Source organism: Oryx dammah, unplaced genomic scaffold, assembly GCF_014754425.2.
Source record: "Oryx dammah isolate SB20612 unplaced genomic scaffold, SCBI_Odam_1.1 HiC_scaffold_24, whole genome shotgun sequence".
NCBI classification, from domain to species: Eukaryota; Metazoa; Chordata; class Mammalia; order Artiodactyla; family Bovidae; genus Oryx; species Oryx dammah.
This window is the reverse complement of record NW_024070208.1, coordinates 67,423,131-67,443,266: the sequence shown is the minus strand read 5'-3', so window position 1 is coordinate 67,443,266 and position 20,136 is coordinate 67,423,131. Positions and strand designations below refer to the sequence as shown.

The window sequence follows — 20,136 nt, the reverse complement described above, 5'->3', positions numbered from 1 at the left end:
TGCCACCCCACCCTCTCCTTCCCCCTCTGTCCACAAGTCTGTAAGAGGCTCATTTTAAATGACACCAGAGAAGAGGCAGAAGAAGGCAAAACTTGAATAATTACCAAATGAACACACAAATGTTCCACAAACTTATCAAAGAAGGAAAAGCTGGGGATCAGGTGGCTTACAACAAATTCACAACAGAGAATTTGACCTCAGGTGGATTTTCCCTGGTGGAGAAAAGTGGAGAGAACAAACCCAGACTTGTTTTATTGTTGCTGTTCAGTGGCTAAGTCATGTCCAGCTCTTTGTGACCCCATGGACTACAGGATGCCAGGTTTTCCTGTCCTTCACCATCTCCCAGAGTTTCCTCAAACTCATGGCCATTAAGTCGGTGATGCCATCCAACCGTCTCATCCTCTGTCATCCCCTTCTCCTCCTACCTTCAATCTTTCCCAGCATCAGGCTCTTCGCATCAGGTGGCCAAAGTATTGGAGCTTCAGCATCAGTCTTTTCAATGAATATTCAGGGTTGACTTCCTTTTAGAGTAGACTGGTTTGATCTTGCAGTCCAAGGGACTTTCAAGAGTCTTCTCCAGCACCACAGTTCAAAAGCATCAATTCTTTGGCACCCAGCCTTCTTTATAGTCCAACTTTCACAATGGTACATGACTACTGGAAAAACCACAGCTTTGACTATACAGACTTTTATTAGCAAAGTTATGTCTCTGCTTTTTAATACACTGTCTAGGTCTGACATAGCTTTAACATCTAAGGAGAAAGCACCTTTTAATTTCATGCCTGAAGTTACCGTCTGCAGTGATTTTGGAGCCCAAGAAAATAAAATCTGTCACTGTTTCCACTTTTTTCCCACCTATTTGCCATGAAGTGATGGGACCGGATGCCATGATCTTAGCTTTTCAAATGTTGAGTTTTAAGTCAGCTATTTTTTTTCAACTATATGAATAAGCCTTGTTATGAGGCGTTAGCAAATGTAATGAGACACAGAAAGAAAATGAAATTTAGTGAAACTTTTTACTAGACAGAAATTTCTAGAAGGATGCTTAGAAGTACCCTAGGAGGATAGCTTGAGATTCTGAATGTCAAACAGATGGGGTTGAAATTCATCCTCAAGCCATTGGAGAACCAAAATTGACCTCTGATAGTTTAAGACTTAAAACTCTAAGTCAGGAGATCACAAAGTGTGATCCAGGGACCATCAGCATTATTTGGGCACTGGCCCCATCTCAGAGCTAACTAATACATGGGAAACTCCCAGCATGGAACCCAGCAGCCTGCATTTGAACACACCTCCTGGGTGATTTTGACAACCACTGGTTTAAGCAAATTAAAATAATCAAGGCAATGTACCAGCTATATATTCTTCTGCTGGCGGCATGCGCAGCAGAAACCAGTGAGAATGGGCCAAAAGAGAAGTTTCAGAGCCATTTCTGAGTAGAAGACCAGAAAGGGGAAATAAATGTTTTAGAAAGATTTCCTATTTGACATTTAACAGTACTTCAAGATCACCTTTTAACGTGCTATTAAAGCTTCTCTCTTAGAAGCTTATCATAAAAGGAAATTAAAAGTGACTAAGTCTCCGAATGGGGATTACAGCCTACTAGGTTTTCTCTCTCCTCTTCTGAATAAGAAATAGATTCCTCATCATGATACGTGTGTCAGGAGGGAACTGGGATAAAAAAGAACTAACATTTACTGACGACTTCTCTCTCTCAGGCTGCTCACATGCATTATGTCATTTAATCCTCACAAAAAAGTATTATGAGCCACACTATATTATTACCCTTTTTTATAGATAAGGATACTGGGGTTCAAAGAGGTAAGAAAAGTTTAAAATAATCAATTAGCAAGCACAAAACAATGAATTAAGTCCTTTTTTTCCCCTATGGTACCATCCCCTAGGAGGTCCAAAGATTCCAATATAAACAAGGAATTCCTATTATTTCCATTTCACTTGGTGTTTGAGACATTCTTTGGAAGTTGTTCATCTTGCTTATGTAATGGGGATGACATTCTGAAAGTACTTAATTCAATTCAGTTTGCCCCTTAATCCCTTGTTCTCTTACAAGCTTCCACCTGAGAGTGTATGGGTATCTGTTACCTGACCTCTCTAGCAGACAAACATCTCCAAACCCAAAGGGCTTGAGGTCCAGCCAGAAGAGAAAGGGTAGCAAACCCACTGGTCCAGAGGTCAAGAGAAGAAAGGACCTGGAAGGATTTAATGGCTCCCCACAGGCTTCCCAGGTGGCTCAGAAGTAAAGAATCCACCCACCAATGCAGGAGACACAGGTTCGAGCCCTGGGTCAGGAAGATCACCGGAAGGAGGAAATGGCAACACACTCCAGTATTCTTGCCTTGGAAATCCCGTGGACAGAAAAGCCTGGTGGGCTACAGTCCATAGGGTCACAGAAGTCAGTCACAACTTAGCAACTAAACAGCAATACGAATGGCTCCCCACATCTCCCAGTTTCTCCTCTCTGAGCTTTGCATCTAGAGGAGAGCCAAAGAAAAGAGAGATTTCTGGCTCCAGTTCTGCCTAGGACCCCAGGAAGAGATTGCCCAGTGGGCCACCTAAAGCTGACCTTAGAGTAAACGTGGAGGCAGAGGGCACTCAGAGGAAGGGCTGCACCCCTGCACCCACACCTGGGGGACACAGGCCTGGCCCAGAAACCCACACAGGCCTGGCCCAGAAGTCCTCACAGTCCTCCCGGAGGCCCAGAAAGCAGCTGAGTGGTAAACCAGGAGGTAATTAAGCCTACAGGAGGGCCAACGGCCAGGTGAAGGCCAGGTCAGGGATTTAGGAGGCCTCTGGGGCCAGAATGGCCAATGTCAGGGTGAAGACTTCAGAAAAGAAGGCTACCAGGTCCTTCCCAAGTTGTATAAGATCAGATCACTGAACATACCAACCCCAGACATCAGATGTGCAGGCCAGCAGGGCCTGGAGATGGGCAGAGCCCAAGGAAACTCCCCCCTTCCCTTTCTTTCCTGGGGAAGAATCACTCCCTTGTCACTCCCCAGGCCTGTGGAAGAGACTGATTGGCTTTTCGGCCGTTCCCCGTTCATTGTTTGACACACATGTACATACCCTTTAAGTGCCAGGCGTTATGCTTAAGAGCTTATGTGTTCATTCATGTAGTAGAATCAGAACACAGAGACGGAGGAACTATTAAGTATATCCCTGTTCACTGATGACAAAACCAAGGCATAGAGAGGTTTAGAAAAAGGTCCAAGAAATAAAACAAGAAGTCAAAGACAGACTCTGCTTAAGCACCTAACCAGAACAAGTTTCTCACGTGATTTACTGTTGCTCAGAAGAGCTAAACTGATCACACTAAACTTGATAAACTCGACCACACTGAAATGTTTCACCCATCACGTTATCCAGCACATGGGAGGTCCTAAGGAAAACCAGGTGGGTCATGTGAGTGGAGCAACGAAGGCCGAGGAGGAGGAGGCAGAAAGGAACAGGAAGACAGAGGAAAGAAATCTCCTGCCTTTTCAAGTCAGAGTGGCAATGTGTACGTATTTTCAACTTTGGGGGGAAAAAATGGTGGTAACTCACATTCTTCCTACAGGTCCTCCAAAAGCTTGTAAAACAGGTGAGTCCCTGGAAAGGGGAATGATGACTTAGCAGGCTGGCTGGTTTTCTCTAGTCTGCTTTCTCTTGTCTTTTTTCTCTTTCCAGTGACCACTGCTTGGATCAAAGAGAAATCAAAAAACATCCCATTTCTCTAACTTTTTTTTTAATGGAAAATGTCCAGTTTTTTGAAGTATCTTTCAGTGATGTTTAATGTTTTTCCCCAAAGCCCACAAGACTGAAAATACCACCCTCAGCTCAAACCTTAGCGTAAAGGTCTTCAAGTTCATTTTGCACGTAGCACATAGCTGCCCCTTGCAGAAACCCTTCACACCCCGCCCCACAGGAAGACAAAACGCACCGTCAAAACAACAGAAAGGGAAAACAAGGGCAGACTGGATATAATTCCAAAAATTAAATATGGGGCCTCCAGAAATATACTGTCATTTTTAGGATCAAAAGGAATGAACTGAAAGTATAAGGGGTTTTCGAGGCTTTCTGGGGCCCCATTAATTATTTTTGTCCCTGATGCTGCTGCTGCTGCTGCGTCGCTTCAGTCGTGTCCAACGCTGTGCAACCCCAGAGACAGCAGCCCACCAGGCTCCCCCGTGCCTGGGATTCTCCAGGCAAGAACACTGAGATATTACTAAATGGAGCCACTGCTAACACTGACATAATCTCGGCTCCCAGGGGGCAGTCTCATGGGACATGAGGCCTACCAAGGTGGCAGATGTATGGCAGCGACAATATATTTATCTGAGATCTGGTTCAGTTTTTAAAAATCTAACATGCCGCTGAATAGGTCCTAGGATACGGTATTTGTACAATGTAAAAAAAAAAAAATGATTCTTTTGGGGGAGAGGAGAAAAAAAGAACAGTGCTTTCAATGTTCAGTATCCTTTACATCTGCTGCTCAGCTGGAAACACTGTTAAAAGGCCATTAGGACCTTAAGGTAACAGACCTCGAAGGCTCTGAAAGCCAGGGAGCAATTTGCTGTTTGTGTGAGGATCAGCCCAGCCACTTCCTTTTCAAGGGCTGAAAACAGCTTCTGTCATGAGCCGTGAAAATCAATTCCACAGGAACCAGGCTGAAACGTGGCCGAAGGTGGTACACCTGCGGGCTGGCGCTACACAGCAGAGCCTCCTTCTGGGCGTCCCTGGCACCTTCCAGAAGGAGGGGATGGGCAGTCTGGGACTTCAGAAACCTCCACGCTTCTCTCTTAGGACACTGGTTCTCTCTGATGCTTCATTGGGTTAAAATCCGAATTGTGTGTGGCCCAGAATGAAGATCACTTCAGGGAGTGTCGACCTGGGAAAAGCCTACTCTGGCTTATTTGTATTCTATCTTTCTGTTTTTCCTGATGATAGTAATTTGGAGAGAGGCTCATTTTTTTCTGAAGAATACTGTTTCAAAGCCTTTCAACATAGAAGGCATTTTTTTAACTCTTTTTTTCAAGTACACATGATATTTTTGAAAATTTCAGAGGAATCACAATGGTTTTGTCAAGAGTTGTACCTGATAAACTCATGGTTAGAAAGGTTAAAACTCACTTTAAAATGCATGACAGGTTTTTCAGGTATAGGAAATTGTTATTCCAGTTATAATATGCAACCTTGGTTACCACATAGAATTAAGATCATAATAACCTATATATTTTACATATAGTTAAACTGTTAAACTGCAAACCTTTGTATAATTTACTAAGCATACGCTGGATAAAAATAAATTGCCATTCTTAAATCATAGCAATTAGTTTATGTTTAGGCATATACCTTCTCACAATATTGAATTTATCTTTACAGCAGTAACCCAGGCTGAGAAACTGACTCAAAGATAATTTGTTAAATTAATATGACAAAATGAAAAAGCATAATTTTATGGTTTTTTGCTGTGAATATCTGTTGCACCTAATGTGTTGTTTTAACTGGAATTTAAATGTGATTACATGTAGTTTCTTGATTAAAATAGAAAAACATGTTTATACAATTTTGATATGTCTATTATACAAAACATATCATGAAGATCTCTGATTTTAAATCCTCAAGTTATTTTTTCTAAAAAACGGAAGGTGGTAAGTGAAAAGAGATTATATGTATTAATTTTGTTATTGATGACATAAGAGTTGCCATTTGCAACCTATTATATTCAATTGAAATTGACCTTTTATGAGAGCCATGTGGTAATGTAAGCAAAATGAATATATTCTTTATGGCAGTCATATAAAAAGATTGGCCTAAGCTTTTAACATAGTACTTGACCTCCTGGTGTCTGAATACCCCCAAGTCTGTGAAAGAATATTGAATAAGATAACCACATAATCAAATGAGTAGTAAAAGCACAATAAAAGCCTTTCACACATTAACACTTGATAATGTAAAAGTAACAGTCAAATATGTTCCCTAAATTCAGTACAAACTGGAGAGGCTGGAACAGATCAAGTAGGAATGCTCAGAAACCCTACATTTCAGGAATATTAACTGCTATTAATACTTCAGAATTAAAAATTATTTTCTAAATAGAGCTCCCATTATGTCAAAGATCGCTTAAACTCCTCAAAATCATTTGTTAAAACTTCTGCTACAAAAAAAGAAAATAATATCAAGTGATTTTAAATGTTATCATTTCTAAGTTTTAAAAACTCCCAGTTAAGATTTGGAATAACATAGGATAAGCAAACAGCTAAAGGACAATATTTTCTTACAATCCCCCCCAAAAAATTAAGGCCCGTCACTTATAAACATCTATACTAGCCAAAAGCATGGTGGCTTTTTTTCAAGTTCATTGCAAAAGTGCTACTGACTTTGTGCTATTCTGACTCATTAAGAAAATAAGAATTGATAGTTACTCATCTCTTTTTTGGAAGACCTTAGAGTGCTTTTTTACATAGTGGCCTCCACTTCACTGCAACCTTGAATGGAAACACCCCTAGCTCCCAGAAACTCAGCAGAGGAGCACTGGCCTCTGCTAATCTCAGCTCTGCCGGGGACACAAAAAGAGAAAGTCAATTTCTCAAGAAATCCAAGACGTAATAAGAAGCAAACACACTGGCCGATAAAGCCTACAGGACACAGGTGTGCATGCCCAAGAATGCATTATGCTACGTCTTTAATTAAATGCGTATAAAATGAAGAGTGACCAGCTCTAATGTAGTCTCCTTGTATCTGGAAGTCAGGAACAAATGGCTAAATCTGCACAGGAAAAGCAGCTCAAAGATGGAGAGGTGGGGCTGGAATCACTCTTGACCAGAGATATCTTCTAAAGAGGACCCCAAAATGTGTCCTACTTACTCACAGAAAGCTGACCATATTAGCTGAAAATAATAGGGATGCTACTGCGAGAGAAACTTAAATTGTCCTTTCCCAGTCTCCCTTTCAAGCAACGTTGTGCTTTTCTTTTACTCATGCAGAAACGCCTCAGTCAGCTGGGTGAAACCCGGTCTGCTCCAGGCACAGGTAATTAAGGTTTAAACTAATCCAGTCACTCGCTTTCACTTGGTCCCCCTAGTGGCCAATATAGACATCTGGAAGAAGGCAGAGGAAATAGGGTGTGTGTGCGATTTAGAGCAGAGACGCTTTCTGGATGGAGGTTCTTATCCAAAATCAAGGCGAAAAACAATGCAAAATCATTGCCCAAATCGAACTGGCTACCCTGACCAAACAAACAAACAAACAAAAAAAGTGTGTTTAAAACCACGCTGAATGCACTCAGAGTGTGGCTCCCAGACACTCCTCAAAAGATGGTGCCTGGACCGACAGTATCAACATCACCCGGGAACTTGCTAAAGATGTAAATTCCAGGCCCTGTTCCAGAACTACTGACTCAGAAACTTGAGGGGTAGGGCCCAGGCATTTGAGCTTAGCAAGCCCTCCAGTGATTGTGGTGCATGATAATGTGTGTGAAGCACTGCTCCAGATCACTGGCTCTCCTCCCAACATGTACATCAGAATTCCTTGGGAAATTTTAAAAAGGAGGAGATGGAGGGAGGGAGGAAGGGAGAATACCCTTCCCAGACCCCTTAAATCAGAATATCTGAAGATGAAGCCCAAGTGTAGGTTGGTTGTTTTTTTTCAATATCTCATATGATTCCAGGATAAGCCCTGGTTCTTTCCAACTCAAAAGAGCCAGTTGTTAAATTTTCTGGAATTTTGGGAGCTGGTTGCTAATCTGTTAGTGGCTCGAAATTGGCCCTGGTGGGAACATTTAGACCACAAAAATTGGCAAATGCTACAGATCAGGTCTCCCCACACACTACCCTCTAGAGAGCCAATCGTTTCACATGCATCAGTTTGCCACTGGCCAGCGTTGAGAAATGGGTCTAAAGCAATAGTGCCAAATAATTAATTCAGGTAGTCTGAGTCATCCCTCTCAGTTTCTCCATTACCCGTCAACTCCTTGGGATTCTTATTAAGATTATAAAGATTAAGTAACCAATTTGGTGGCCATGGAAAATGCAAAAGGCTATCAGCCCTTCTTACAGTATAACCGTGACTAGCTCAGATCAACAGCCACGGTCCTTTTCCTTTCTCTTCCAAGCAGGTATAAGGAGTAATATTCCATTATATATACCTTCTTTTTCCATTCTTCTGTTGATGGGCATTTAGGTTGCTTCCATGCCTTAGCTATTGTAAACAGTGCTGCTATGAACACTGAGGTGTACATGTTCAATCTTTTGACAAGACCATTTTACAAATGGTGTTTTATACTACCAACTTCATCACATTAAGAGCCACGTAATATCTATCACTCCTTTGGTACTATTAATACAGAATAATCAGTGGCTCAAGTTTGGTTTTATTTATTTATTTAGGCTTCCCAGCTGGCGCTAGTGGTAAAGAATCTCCCTGCCAATGCAGAAGACTTGGGTTTGATCCCTGAGTTGGGAAGATCCCCCGGAGGAGGAAATGGCAAACCACTCCAGGATTCTTGCCTGGAGAATCCCATGGACAGAGGAGCCTGGGATCACAAAGGGTTGGACACGACTGAGCAACTAAACAAGTTCAGATCAACAGCCACAGTCCTTTTCCTTTCTCTTTCAAGCATGGGCACAGGAAGCAATTCTGGAATGAAAACAGTGGGTAAACACACTGGGGGTCTCCGGGGGCAGACTGCCTCCTCAATGTGGAGATGCGCACGGAAGGAATGGTCCCTCTGTGTGCCTCAGCGCATCATCACGAGGCTTTGCTTCTTGGTTCTCCAGCGGGCATCTTGTTTTCATCATGTAGCTGACGTGGATGATGGACAGAATGAGGATGGAAGGATCAAAAGATGGGGAGAACCTGAGAGTGGGTCATACTGTTCACTTGCCACCTACCCCCGCCCCCAGAACTGCTCTATGATGAGACTTCTTTGCATGTAAAATAATGGCTCTCCTTGGTTGCATGAACCAGTTGAGTCAGGATTTTCTGTGACCTGAAGCCAAAAGTATCTTAAGTGACACAGATTATTTCAGGCAAGAGTTTCAACAGCTTGTCCTCTTTAAACCTTTTCAGTGGAACTTCTAAGTAGCAGAGCAGTTTTTAAAGGTTTTTTTCTTTTCAATTTTACCTCTTCTCTGATGACATCATTTACCCTTTTCTCTGCCTCTTAAATGTTCATCTGTGCCCTCAGCTGCTCATGTTTTGGTACCGAAAACCACTCCCTGGCTGTCCTCCATCCACCTCCGGACTTTTCATGACCCCTCTCTATTCCATCCTGTTTATACTTCTTGTCTGACCTAAAACAAGACTCTCATCATGGTCCTTCATTGCCACGACTCTCAGATGATAATGTACTTTCTGCTGTATAAAGCCAAGGATGCCCAAGGTCCATCAAAACTCCAACCCCACCCTATCTGTTCAACATTACTTCTCACAAGCTCTTAATCAATCCCTTTCTAACTCTCCCCCACAAGCTTTATTTTGCTCGCCCACTTAACCCCCACCCTAATGGCTTCTTTCACGGCCCTCCGTCAAAGGTGACCCATTCTTCAAGGTTCCTGTGATGGTAAATTTTACAGGTCAACTGAACCAGCCTAAGGAACACCCAGATAAGTAGCAAAACATCATTCCTCAGGGCGTCTCTGAGGGTGTTTCTGGAAGAGATTAGCACTTGATTCAGCAGTCTGAGTGGCCTATGTGGGCAGGCATCAGCCAATCGCTTGATCTCCTAAATGGAACAGAGTGGCAGAGGAATGGTAAATCCTCTCTCTCTTCTGGAGCTAGGATGCCCACATGTTCCTTCCCATGGACATCAGAGCTCATTGCTTGATCTCCTAAATGGAACAGAGTGGCAGAGGAATGGTAAATCCTCTCTCTCTTCTGGAGCTAGGATGCCCACATATTCCTGCCCATGGACATCAGAGCTCCAGGTTCTTGGAACTTTTGATTCAGACTGAACTATCCCACCTGCTTTCACGGGCAGTCAGTTTGCAGACAGTATAATGTGGGGCTTCGCCTGTGTAACTACAGGAGCCTACTCCTATAATAAATCTCCTCTTCTATATCTCTAACCATCTATCTATCTAATAAATCTCCCATATATTTACATATGAGGTATATATTCTTGGTTCTGTTCCTCTGGAGAACCCTGACCAAAACACTCCCAATAAAATGACTTCCTCCTTTCAGCAAGGGCAAAGAAATCTCTTCCTGATATGATTCTTATCATTACAATCAGTCCCATAATTTGGCACTCAAGCCATAGACACATCGTTTAATCTTGGGCAATGAAGTAACCATTTTTTTAAAATAAATGTATTTATTTTTTAAATGAAAGATAATTGCTTTACAGAATTTTGTTGTTTTCTGTCAACATCAACATGAATCAGCCATGAATCAGTAGGTGTACATATGTCCCCTGTAACAATTTATTCTTCCTCTTGCTGCTGCTGCTTGGTCGCTTCAGTGCAACCCTATAGACTGCAGCCCACCAGGCTCCTCTGTCCATGGGGATTCTCTAGGCAAGAGTACTAGAGTGGGTTGCCCTGGGAGTGCCCTCCTCCAGGGAATCTTCCTGACCCAGGGATCGAACCCGGGTCTCCTGCATTGCAGGCAGATTCTTTACCCCGAGCCATCAGGGAAACCCATTTTTCATCTTAGTGAAAAATTTTTAAATGTATATTTTTACATTTTTACACTGTATAAAAGAACACATTTTTTACTTGAATTTCAAAATGAACACAGCTGATGACATACATTTTGATACTTTCTGAGAGTTAATAATGCACCTCTATTTGGGAAATCTTTTTCTCTCAGTGACCCTAAAACTCTTAATAGTCCTCTCCTGGTTTTAGGATATTCTGTTGCCAGTAAAAGGTACACGTGAGCTGTATCAAAGTATTTTTATAGACTTGTTAATTTGATAAACATTTCTGAGACACATGATTCTTTCAACCTTTATCTCACACACACACACCAGTATTTATTCACCGTCAGACACACAGTAGATGCTCAATAAATAACTGTGGACTGATGGATGGTTTGGGTGGTATCAATTTTACCTCCTAAACCCTTCTACTTCCTGCCACTCCCACAGTCACCACTCTGGTTCATGTAACCATCTCCCCTCTTCCTGTATCTGCCTTTGGCTCTCCTCCAATCAGTTCTCTACAAAGAACCAAAACTAACACTCAAAACCATGTCCCCTCCTAATTAAAACACCTCTTCAACAGCTTTTCCCTGCTCTGGGTTAAAGGCCATATTCACTGTAGTGAGTTGAACAGATTACAATGCTGGTCAAGGGAAGAGACAGGGCCAAGAGAGGGCAGCAGACAGAACAAGCTTTATTTGGGAGGCACTTGGACAGCCTGCAATAAGGAGAAGTCCCTCAGAGCTGAGCACTTCCGCAGGTACCAGAGAGTCCCCTGCAAGGAAGAGGAAGCACTGAAAGATCCTGCCAGGCACGGGGGATGAGGTCTCTGGGCAATGGTGCTCAGCCACGGGGTGTTGAGGGCGCAGCTGCTTAGAGTCTTTTACAGGCCCAGGGTACACCAAATAGAGGGTTCTACATAGTTTAAAATCTGCTTCTTTGAGCTATAAACAGTTGACTTTAGCCCACAGGCTTTAGCACTATGGGTCCATGTCTGCGCCAAAAAAAGTAAACATTTGGTCTATGTGCTTGGGCCATCTTGGATCACAAGCCATCAACCCAGTCCTGGGCTTCCCTGGTGGCTCAGATGGTAAAGAATACGCCTGCCAACGCAGGAGATGTGGGTTCAATCCCTGGGTTGGGAAGATCCCCCGAGTAGGGCATAGCAACCCACTGTAGAGTATTCTTGCCTGGAGAATTCCATGGACAGAGGAGATTGGTGGGCCAGAGCCACAGGGTCGCCAAGAGTCGGACACGACTGAGCAACTAACACTCTGACTTCTTCAGGCTCTTCTCCCAAGGCTCTCATACCCTTTGCCCCTGCAACGGCTGTTTCCCCAGGTTCGGGGCCTTCTTACCACACAGACAATGTGTGTTCTCTCTGCCCTCTCTGACTCTGTATTCAGGTTTCAGAGCCCATCAGTCTTCCTCAAGGAGGCATTTCCATAACCCTGTGATCAGAGGACAGGATCCTATTAAATGCTTTCCCAGAGTCAGGTACTCCAGTGCTGTGTACTCATCTCGCCCATTCACTGAGGAAGGTGCCCTGAATTTCCGCTTCCCTGCTGGGATTAAAATTCCCTGGTGCCCTACAGCCAGCACCACACAGTGACTTACACATAGTAGGTAAACAAGAACTATTTATTAGAGAAATGAAAAAAAAAGTCTAGAAGAGATGAAGAATAGGTTGTATGAAATAGTAACCACTAGCCTGGATAATGTGTAAATGTGGAGTCGAATTTCTACTTGTCTTTGTTACTAACTGTGCATTTGTCTAAAAATATTTTTCATCCTGGGTTATTCAAAACTCTTAAATATGTCCATCCAGGATTATTAGAGTTTTTAAACCTTCACCAAAGAATTAGTACTATGAAATCCTTTATTTACAAACACGCCATCCTAAGGAGTCAAGTATACTATCATACACTGTCATGTAAATCACAAAAAACTGAACAATACTGGAGAAAACTATGAAACTATTTAAAGTTTCATTATGCACCAGCTAAAGAATTTAAGAGAGCAGAATTTGGTCTGCAAAATGATATAAGCACCAGTTTGAAATAATAATTTTTCCTGTTTGTACAGGCAAGACAACTCCAAATCACCTTGCTGGCCTTACTAGAAGCCTTCAGAGAGATAAGATTAAGGAGGAAAAAAAAAGTCTTATTTATGATTTTACTTTTGTGAGTCTGAATATATTAAGATTAAGCTAATGAATTATTTTATCAATAATTCCTTTACTATAGTTTTTATCCTAAACTCATATTTCTATAAAAATCTTGTGACAGAATGGTATGTCACTTTGGTTTTAAAAGACTCAATAATTTTATATTCTGTCAAATGTTCATAATACCCATAACTACCAAAGAACAGTAGTCACCCTCTCACATAAATTATAATGCAATGCTTATACTACAATATTCTAAAGAATATCTCACTGTACATTTTAAACCAGTTTTCATAGTGGCCTAATTTCTGCTCACAAGCTATTACGACGTGGCACAGTTAAAAGATGTGAGTTTTATGTAAAAAAGTGTATCAGTCAACTCAAATGAACTCTTCTTCTCAGTGATGACATATCATCTTCTAATTAAATCAGCTAAGATAACTCTGTTTGCAAGGATCATTCTAAAATTAATTCCCAAATCAAAAGTCTAACAAGTGGTACTCCTAATAGCCCAGATTTTAGATTGCTTTGATACCTGGAATTAATATGAATCTTTCAGTAATCTAGTGACTTGACAAGGATCTTAAAGACATCATCTAACGAAACAGAGCGCTAGGAAATCAGAACTCTGTGAAGGAGGCAGTTAAATGGAAATTAAATTATTTATCCCTAACTAGGAGATTTAAAGAGTAAGACTTACCAAACACTGTTTTTTTCATTTATGTTAATGTGATATCTACATGTAAATTGAAAAAAGAGTTGGGTTAACAGCAAATGTATTAAAGAAGTTGGTTTGCTGGTGAGCAGAGGAAGGGCAGGCTTATTCCCTGGGAAGCCCACCAAAAAAAGGAAGGAACTGCTGGACCCAGGCCAGGTAAGATGAAGCATTACATCTGAAATTTGAAAATGATAAAGAAGGACTAAAACAATCACTAGTATATCCCTGGAATATTAGAGAATGTTTTTTTTTTTTTACTTTAGATTTTTGAGATAAGCTGATATCAAAGAAACAGGAGAGAATTTTTATGCTTTCTTAATATCTAGCTATATAGCCTGACTCATAGGAAAAAGTTGGCAGAGTAAATTATTGAGAACAGTGTTAATTATATTTTCCCCCCTAATTTTTGGAGATAAACTTCCCTCCTCCTTATACCCTCATGATAATTTCCTATAGTAAGTTTTTTTGGACTAACCCAATATTCAGAAAGTAGGCCCAGTATATTGGAAAAAACACCCGACACATGTTTTTACTTTCTATCTTTTTTAAAACCACATCTATACAATGATCAGGAAAAAGCACAAATACACAGACAATTTAGTGGTGGAAGCATAGCCAATTCCAGAGAACATAAAACCCAAATTCAAAGCGAGTTTGAAAAATTGTAGATGTTGCAAGTAAATAGAAAAATTCTCAGCTCGAACTGTGAGTGAATGCATATGGTGATTGAGAATACCAGGCTATATAGGTATTAGATGAGAATAGAATTGATTTTACATGCATTTATTCAACAAATACAGCATGGCAGTGGGCAAGATTAAGTGTATGTACTCCAGGGCCTGGGATCAGAGTGCCTGCATTTGAATTTTAGGCTCTTCACTTTCTAGCTGAGTCATCCTCAGGCAAGTTAATTATCTGTTGCTTGGTCTTTTCATCTTTAAAATGGGGATAATGATAGTATCTAAGTTATTAGAAAAAGTCAATCAATCAGTCAATGTTTAATGTTTTCAAAGTAGGTAGAGTTGTCACATAGGTGCTGGACACAGTAATTTCTACATAAGGGACTGTTAAGTAAAGTTACATTAGATAAATGAAAAACATTAACATGAGTCAATAAATTACCACTAGTCAGCAACACATGCATATTATAATTAATGACGCCAAAAAGGCTCAAAGCAGAAAACAGAGGCTCCATAAGCATAAAACAACATCCCCTGAATTGCCCAGCCTTTTAAGCAGATGCTCTTTTCAGCTGTGAGTTCCTTTACAAGTTTGGAGCCATCAATATGACTTGGATTGGAAAACAAGATAACATTACTGGTGCTGGAAGAAAAACCGTCATGTTTCACGCTGACTTTTGATCAGAATAACAGTCCTAACAAAGAACCCAATGATACATGGCTCAATATCTTTCCAGAAGACAGAACAAGAGAAAATAAGCACACTTTGAAGGGGTTTTGACTAGATATCTGGAAACGTTTGGATACCACAAAAATTACTAAGTATCAGAATGGATTGCTGAGAGGGGCTCAAGAGTCTACTCCTTTGGAGGTCTTTCAAACCAGGACAGATAGTCTATCTGATCTGCCTGGGATGGTTTAAAATCAGGGCTGAGTGAAGATTAATGGTACAAACTGCCCCTTGAAGGCCTCCTCTTTCCCAACCACTCTCTGAGAGTCGAACTTTATATATGACCCATCACAGCCCCTCATCTGTTGAGTTTGAAGAATTCCCTTTTATCCTAGAATAGAAAAGGGCAACACTATTTCACAATTGTGAGTTCTGAGTAAAACTTTAATAATGTCATGACGAGACATAATGTCCTCATTACTTCTCAGTTATTTTACCAGGCAAGCTACCTGCAAATATCTTTCAATTAGAAACAGCTCTCATGAACCTGAAATTTGAACAGCAGCTCCTTTAAATTCATGTTCCCTGGCAGACTAAACAGCACATGCCGTTTCTCAAGCAACCCATTAAAAGTCCAAACAAGGCAAAGGATAAGGAGTTGAAAGGAAGGATAACTGCCATATACTAGATAATTAAAAGTAAATAGTATCAGGAACTAGGGAGGAGAAGAAAAGTGGGTTCATTTAATTATAGGACACAAATGATTCTTCCAACAGCAATAGGTAAATTGAGTAAAGTTTACCTTGAAAAAATGTTGATCCTTAATACACAGGTACCTTTCATCTCATTTGTTTTTCCTATCAGATGTGCCTCTGACCCCCAATGACCTATAGCTTAAGTATTTCAAAGGGTACCAAAGGACAGGAAGCTTTATGCAAAGTCAACAGTCCCCCTAGTCCTAGAAAGATAATTTAACAGAAAGTGCACACATTTTAGAAATTCATAGCTAATTAACAAGCCCTGTAATTGTCAAGGTGGGGATAGAAATGGGGGGAAAATCCCTCTGTAGCTAAAAATCTACTACAGGATTTATTTCAACCACTGAGAATGTTTCAGAAAAGTCAATGGTGTCTACAGAAATCATATACACTAAAAACCTTCCCTTTGATATCAAGGAGATTTGCATCGTGGTAAAGACCTGTAGTCTCCTGAAAGCCCCACGATTCATTAAATAATACAGAAGCAATTTAAAAATAGTTAACCATTTTCTTCTCGGAGATACCTTTTCTGAAATCATGTTGGGAAATAACCTGTGCGCTTAAAAGACATAGTTTGAAAAAACCCAGATTAGAGGAGAAAAAGTTCCCAGAAAAAAGTGATCCATATTCTAAACCTTTAAAAAGTTGATTTCCCTGAGATTGGGGGAGGGAAAAAAAGGCAAAGCTGATCCTTATCAATTAATTAAAAAGAATGAAATAACAGTAGACCAAGGGGAAGGAGACTTAAGAAACTTTAGGATCTGTGGGGGCAGTCGCTCTCTACGCATTGATTAACAAATTAAGGAGCTCTGGAAAAGCGAGATGAAGTGACAGAGAGAGAAAAGTGGTCTTATAATTCACCACAGGTTCCGCCTCCGACTCACCAGAGGCTGCCTACGTCTGGCTCAGAATTGAAAACCTCTCCCTGTATATAATGCTCCGCGCTGTTAGCGTGATGTATAAGCTGTTGTGTTTTTTGTTTGTTTGTTTGTTTGTTTTTTTCCCCAGTGCCTACATTTCTAGAAACGTGCTCATTCCGGGATAAGTAAAAACCCTCACTTGTAGAGTTTGTGCATCAACCATAAAACAGCAATCCCACTACGTATCGAAACCGTGGTGTTTTACCATCACTGCAAAATGCACAGTAGAGACCAGCTCCTGGGCAAAACGCAGAGAGGCTGGTGGAAATCCAGGGTTCTGGCTCGAACATCTGAGGGGCACTGAGGACTTCGGCTGCCGGGTTTGAGCAGCCCGCGCCCTCGCAGCATCCCCCGGCCCCTCTCTGCCTCTCTCAGCTCCGCGCTCCCGCAGCCAGGGGATTACTTCTCCCCAACACGTTTCATTCACAGAGCCCCCGAGATGCTCGGGTTCGGTTGGAGCTAAGAGCCGGAAAACATGCACCCAGGCGACCGCGCAAGTGGTCGGAAACCGAGCGCTCCCCACACGCCGGCGCCCGGCCCGGGGATTGGGGGCTCTCGAGCGAGGAACACCCGTGGCCGGGGGACGCGGGGTCCGAGGAGACCCCCGCGAGGTCCGAGGACGCATCCGCTAGCGAGCCACCCGCTGAAGTTGACTCAGCTCCCCGGAGCGGGCGGGCGAGGCCGCGCTCCGGACGGGGCGCCGCGCGGGGCGGCAGGGCTGTCCCCCGGACCGGGAGTGACCAACCGCGATCTGGGGAGCCCTGAGGAGCCGGAACGGCAAAGCCCGCTCCAAATCGGTAACGGGCAGCCCGCGAACTCCCCAGACCCGCCCGGAACCGCCGACGTCGGAGGCCCCTAACCCCCACCCCCAGCCCCGCTCGCCCGCCCGCCCCCGGCCCGGGCGCCGGGCGCTCTGCCTCCCCGGAGGGCAGGAGCGAGGGGCCGGGGAGCCCTCCGCGTCTCTCCACCGCCCCCGCCGGCGCGAGGGCGGGAGCGGAGAAGGCGCCACTCTGACGGTGGCGCTGGGCAAACTGCGGCCGCAGTTCTTCCAAGTTTGCCTGAGCGAGCGGCGCGGGGTGGGCGCCCGACTCGGCGTGCCGCCCTCGCGCCGCGGCCGCCCCCGGGGGTCCCGGGCTCCCCGGCCCGCTCGGCCAGGGCCAACGACGAAGAGGAGCGCGAGGGCGCGGGAGCCGAGCGCGGGAGGGAGGGAAGGAGGGCGCTCCCGCGTGTGCACACACAATGAGGCAGCCGGAGACGCACACCTTCCCCCCGCCCCCGCTCCCCGCTCCGCTGGAGAAGCCGCCCCGAGCATCCGCCGCCCGGCACGGAGGCGCGGCGGCCCGGAGAGCCCCCCGGCAGAAAGTGAACACCACAACTCAGCAACAGGGGTAAGGAGGAGGGCTTCCGGCAGCTCGGGAGACGGGCCGCCGCCGAGGGCTGCAGCCGGCCCGGGCCGCGCGCCCGCGCTTACCTGCGATCTCCTGGTAGGGGATGTCCGCCAGGCTGAATCCCTTGGCACCGTACGCCTGGCGGACCTCGCCGCAGCTCCGAGCCTTCACCTCCGCCCGGGCCGGGAGGGACAGCAGCAGCCCGGAGAGGGGAAGAATCACAGCCCCGATCCAAGAAGGCATGGTGCAACATGCAAATCCAGCTCGGTGAACCCCGGGACCCGTGCGCTCTTCACCTTGCCCCTCCAGCCGAAAGCCCGCCAGAGCCGGCGGCGCGCTCCTCGCAGCTGCCCAGCGTCACCGCCTTCCGCCAGCCGAGGGGACGAGCCGCGCAGCCCTCTGGACTGCGCTCAGCAAACTTTTATAAGCCTGATGGAGGATGGCAAAGCCAACCGAGGCTGGCTGGGAAAGCAGCCGCCTCACTCCTCTAGTCCCCCAGACCGAAAACAGTGCAATAAAAACGAGGAAAAAGAGGAAAATAAATGTTTCAAAAAACCACCATAGGGGTTGAGCGCTGCGATCCGAGTTCTGAGCCGCAAGAATCCTAGCGCGCGGCGAGCTCGGCTAGCGGGAGTGTGCGGCGAAGGTGGAGACGCGCGCCGGCTCTCCCGGGAGGGAGATGGACAGGCGACCGCGAGGGTGTGCGCGCGCGAGTGTGTGTCGGTGTGAGCGCGGGGTTCTCGGGGACGTGTGTGCGTGGAGGTATGTGTTGGGGATATACGAGATCCAGGGGAAACCTCAGCTTCGCACAGGCTGAGGGAGCTTGTGAGAGTCCTCCTGAAATAGGAAGAGAGAAATCCTGGAGACAGACGCTGGGAGGCTAGAGGGAAGGAGAAAGGAGGGGAGGGAGAGAAACGTGCTACACATTGCACAGCCGAAATTCAGAGGCAGAGTCGAAGGCAAAACCTGGACTGGATTTCTTTCTAATCGGCAGCAAAAGGGGCATAAAAGGGAAGCGTTCCTCTTTTCTTCATTGGCTGCACATCCTTCGCACTCATCCGAAATGCTACTTCTAAATACCATAATGAAGTCATCTAGAAAGACAAAGTATTTTTAAGTCATTAACTTACGTTATTAAACTATATTTTTGTGGCTCTAAAGGACAACGCAATGCCAATTGTTGCTCTAAATATGAGCAACAATTCACGACACAGCCCTCGCAGAAATGAACAATTAGGGGGGAACCCGGAACAGTAGGGCACAGTCGCTGCTCTAATTACTGGGCTTATTGCTGTTTGACTTTTTTTTATTTTCTAAAGATAACGCAAGCATACATTAGACATGTCTTTTTTTTTTTTTAATTTTGGGTTCTGGACTCAAAAATGCCCCCCCTTTTAACTTCAAATGTTACAGAATCTTGGATCAAAAATCATTATCTCAGATTTCTAGTGTATAGATGAACAGGAAAGCGAAGAAGAAGCAGAACAAGGAAGAGGTGAGAAAAAGAGAGCAAGGGTCAGTGGGGTACATGGAGGAAGATATTGGGGAGGGCACTGAGGTCTCCCCTTGCTCTAAAGGCTCTCACATACTAGACGTAGCATTTTCTTCCAAATGAACAAAATTTTCAAGTGGAGAATCAGTTCACTTCTTTCCTCCTGCCTTATACTCAAGTTTTGTGAAATGGTATAAAAATGAAAATTCTTATCAATTTTCTTATGTTAATGAACTTTGCTGGGCAGAAGTATGTGTTGAAACCCAAAGCTTTGCGCAACTACTAACAGGAAAATGCAAGTCCAAAAAAAAAAAAAAAAAGATAATGCTTACTTACTTTTGTGTCTGTGTGTGTTTCGATCAGCTCATTATGCAGAAATAACTGTAGGGTAACGTCCAGTTTTTTGGACCTTCTCTATAAAGCTATGTTTTTCAGATGACAGCTCTTAATGACCAGAATGACCATGAAATTTAAGTCATTCTGTTATCACGATCACTGTCATAGTCATCTTCATCATCATTACAATACATTAGATACCTCTTCTTCCTCTCTTTAATAAATTCCTCCTCTCTTACTCCACCAAAAAGACTCCCAAGTTCCAGATCCAACCTGATTTAAACTGTGAAAATACTTAAAAATGAGTTTCTCTTCTTTACAAGTTAATTTTTCCCTCTTGAAAATTCCATAGACAAGTATTT

General features: G+C 43.7%; 1 protein-coding gene across 1 annotated transcript in view; it reads right to left on the bottom strand.

The window, feature by feature from the left end:
- Nucleotides 1–18,822, bottom strand: part of GPC6 (glypican 6) — a 1,226,374-nt gene extending 1,207,552 nt beyond the window's left edge. Inside the window, exon 1 of the mRNA XM_040267334.1 lies at nt 18,030–18,822. Within this exon, the coding sequence (XP_040123268.1) occupies nt 18,030–18,189 (160 nt within the window). The 5' untranslated portion in view covers nt 18,190–18,822. The remainder of the gene's footprint in view (nt 1–18,029) is intronic.
- Nucleotides 18,823–20,136: the final 1,314 nt, after the last annotated feature.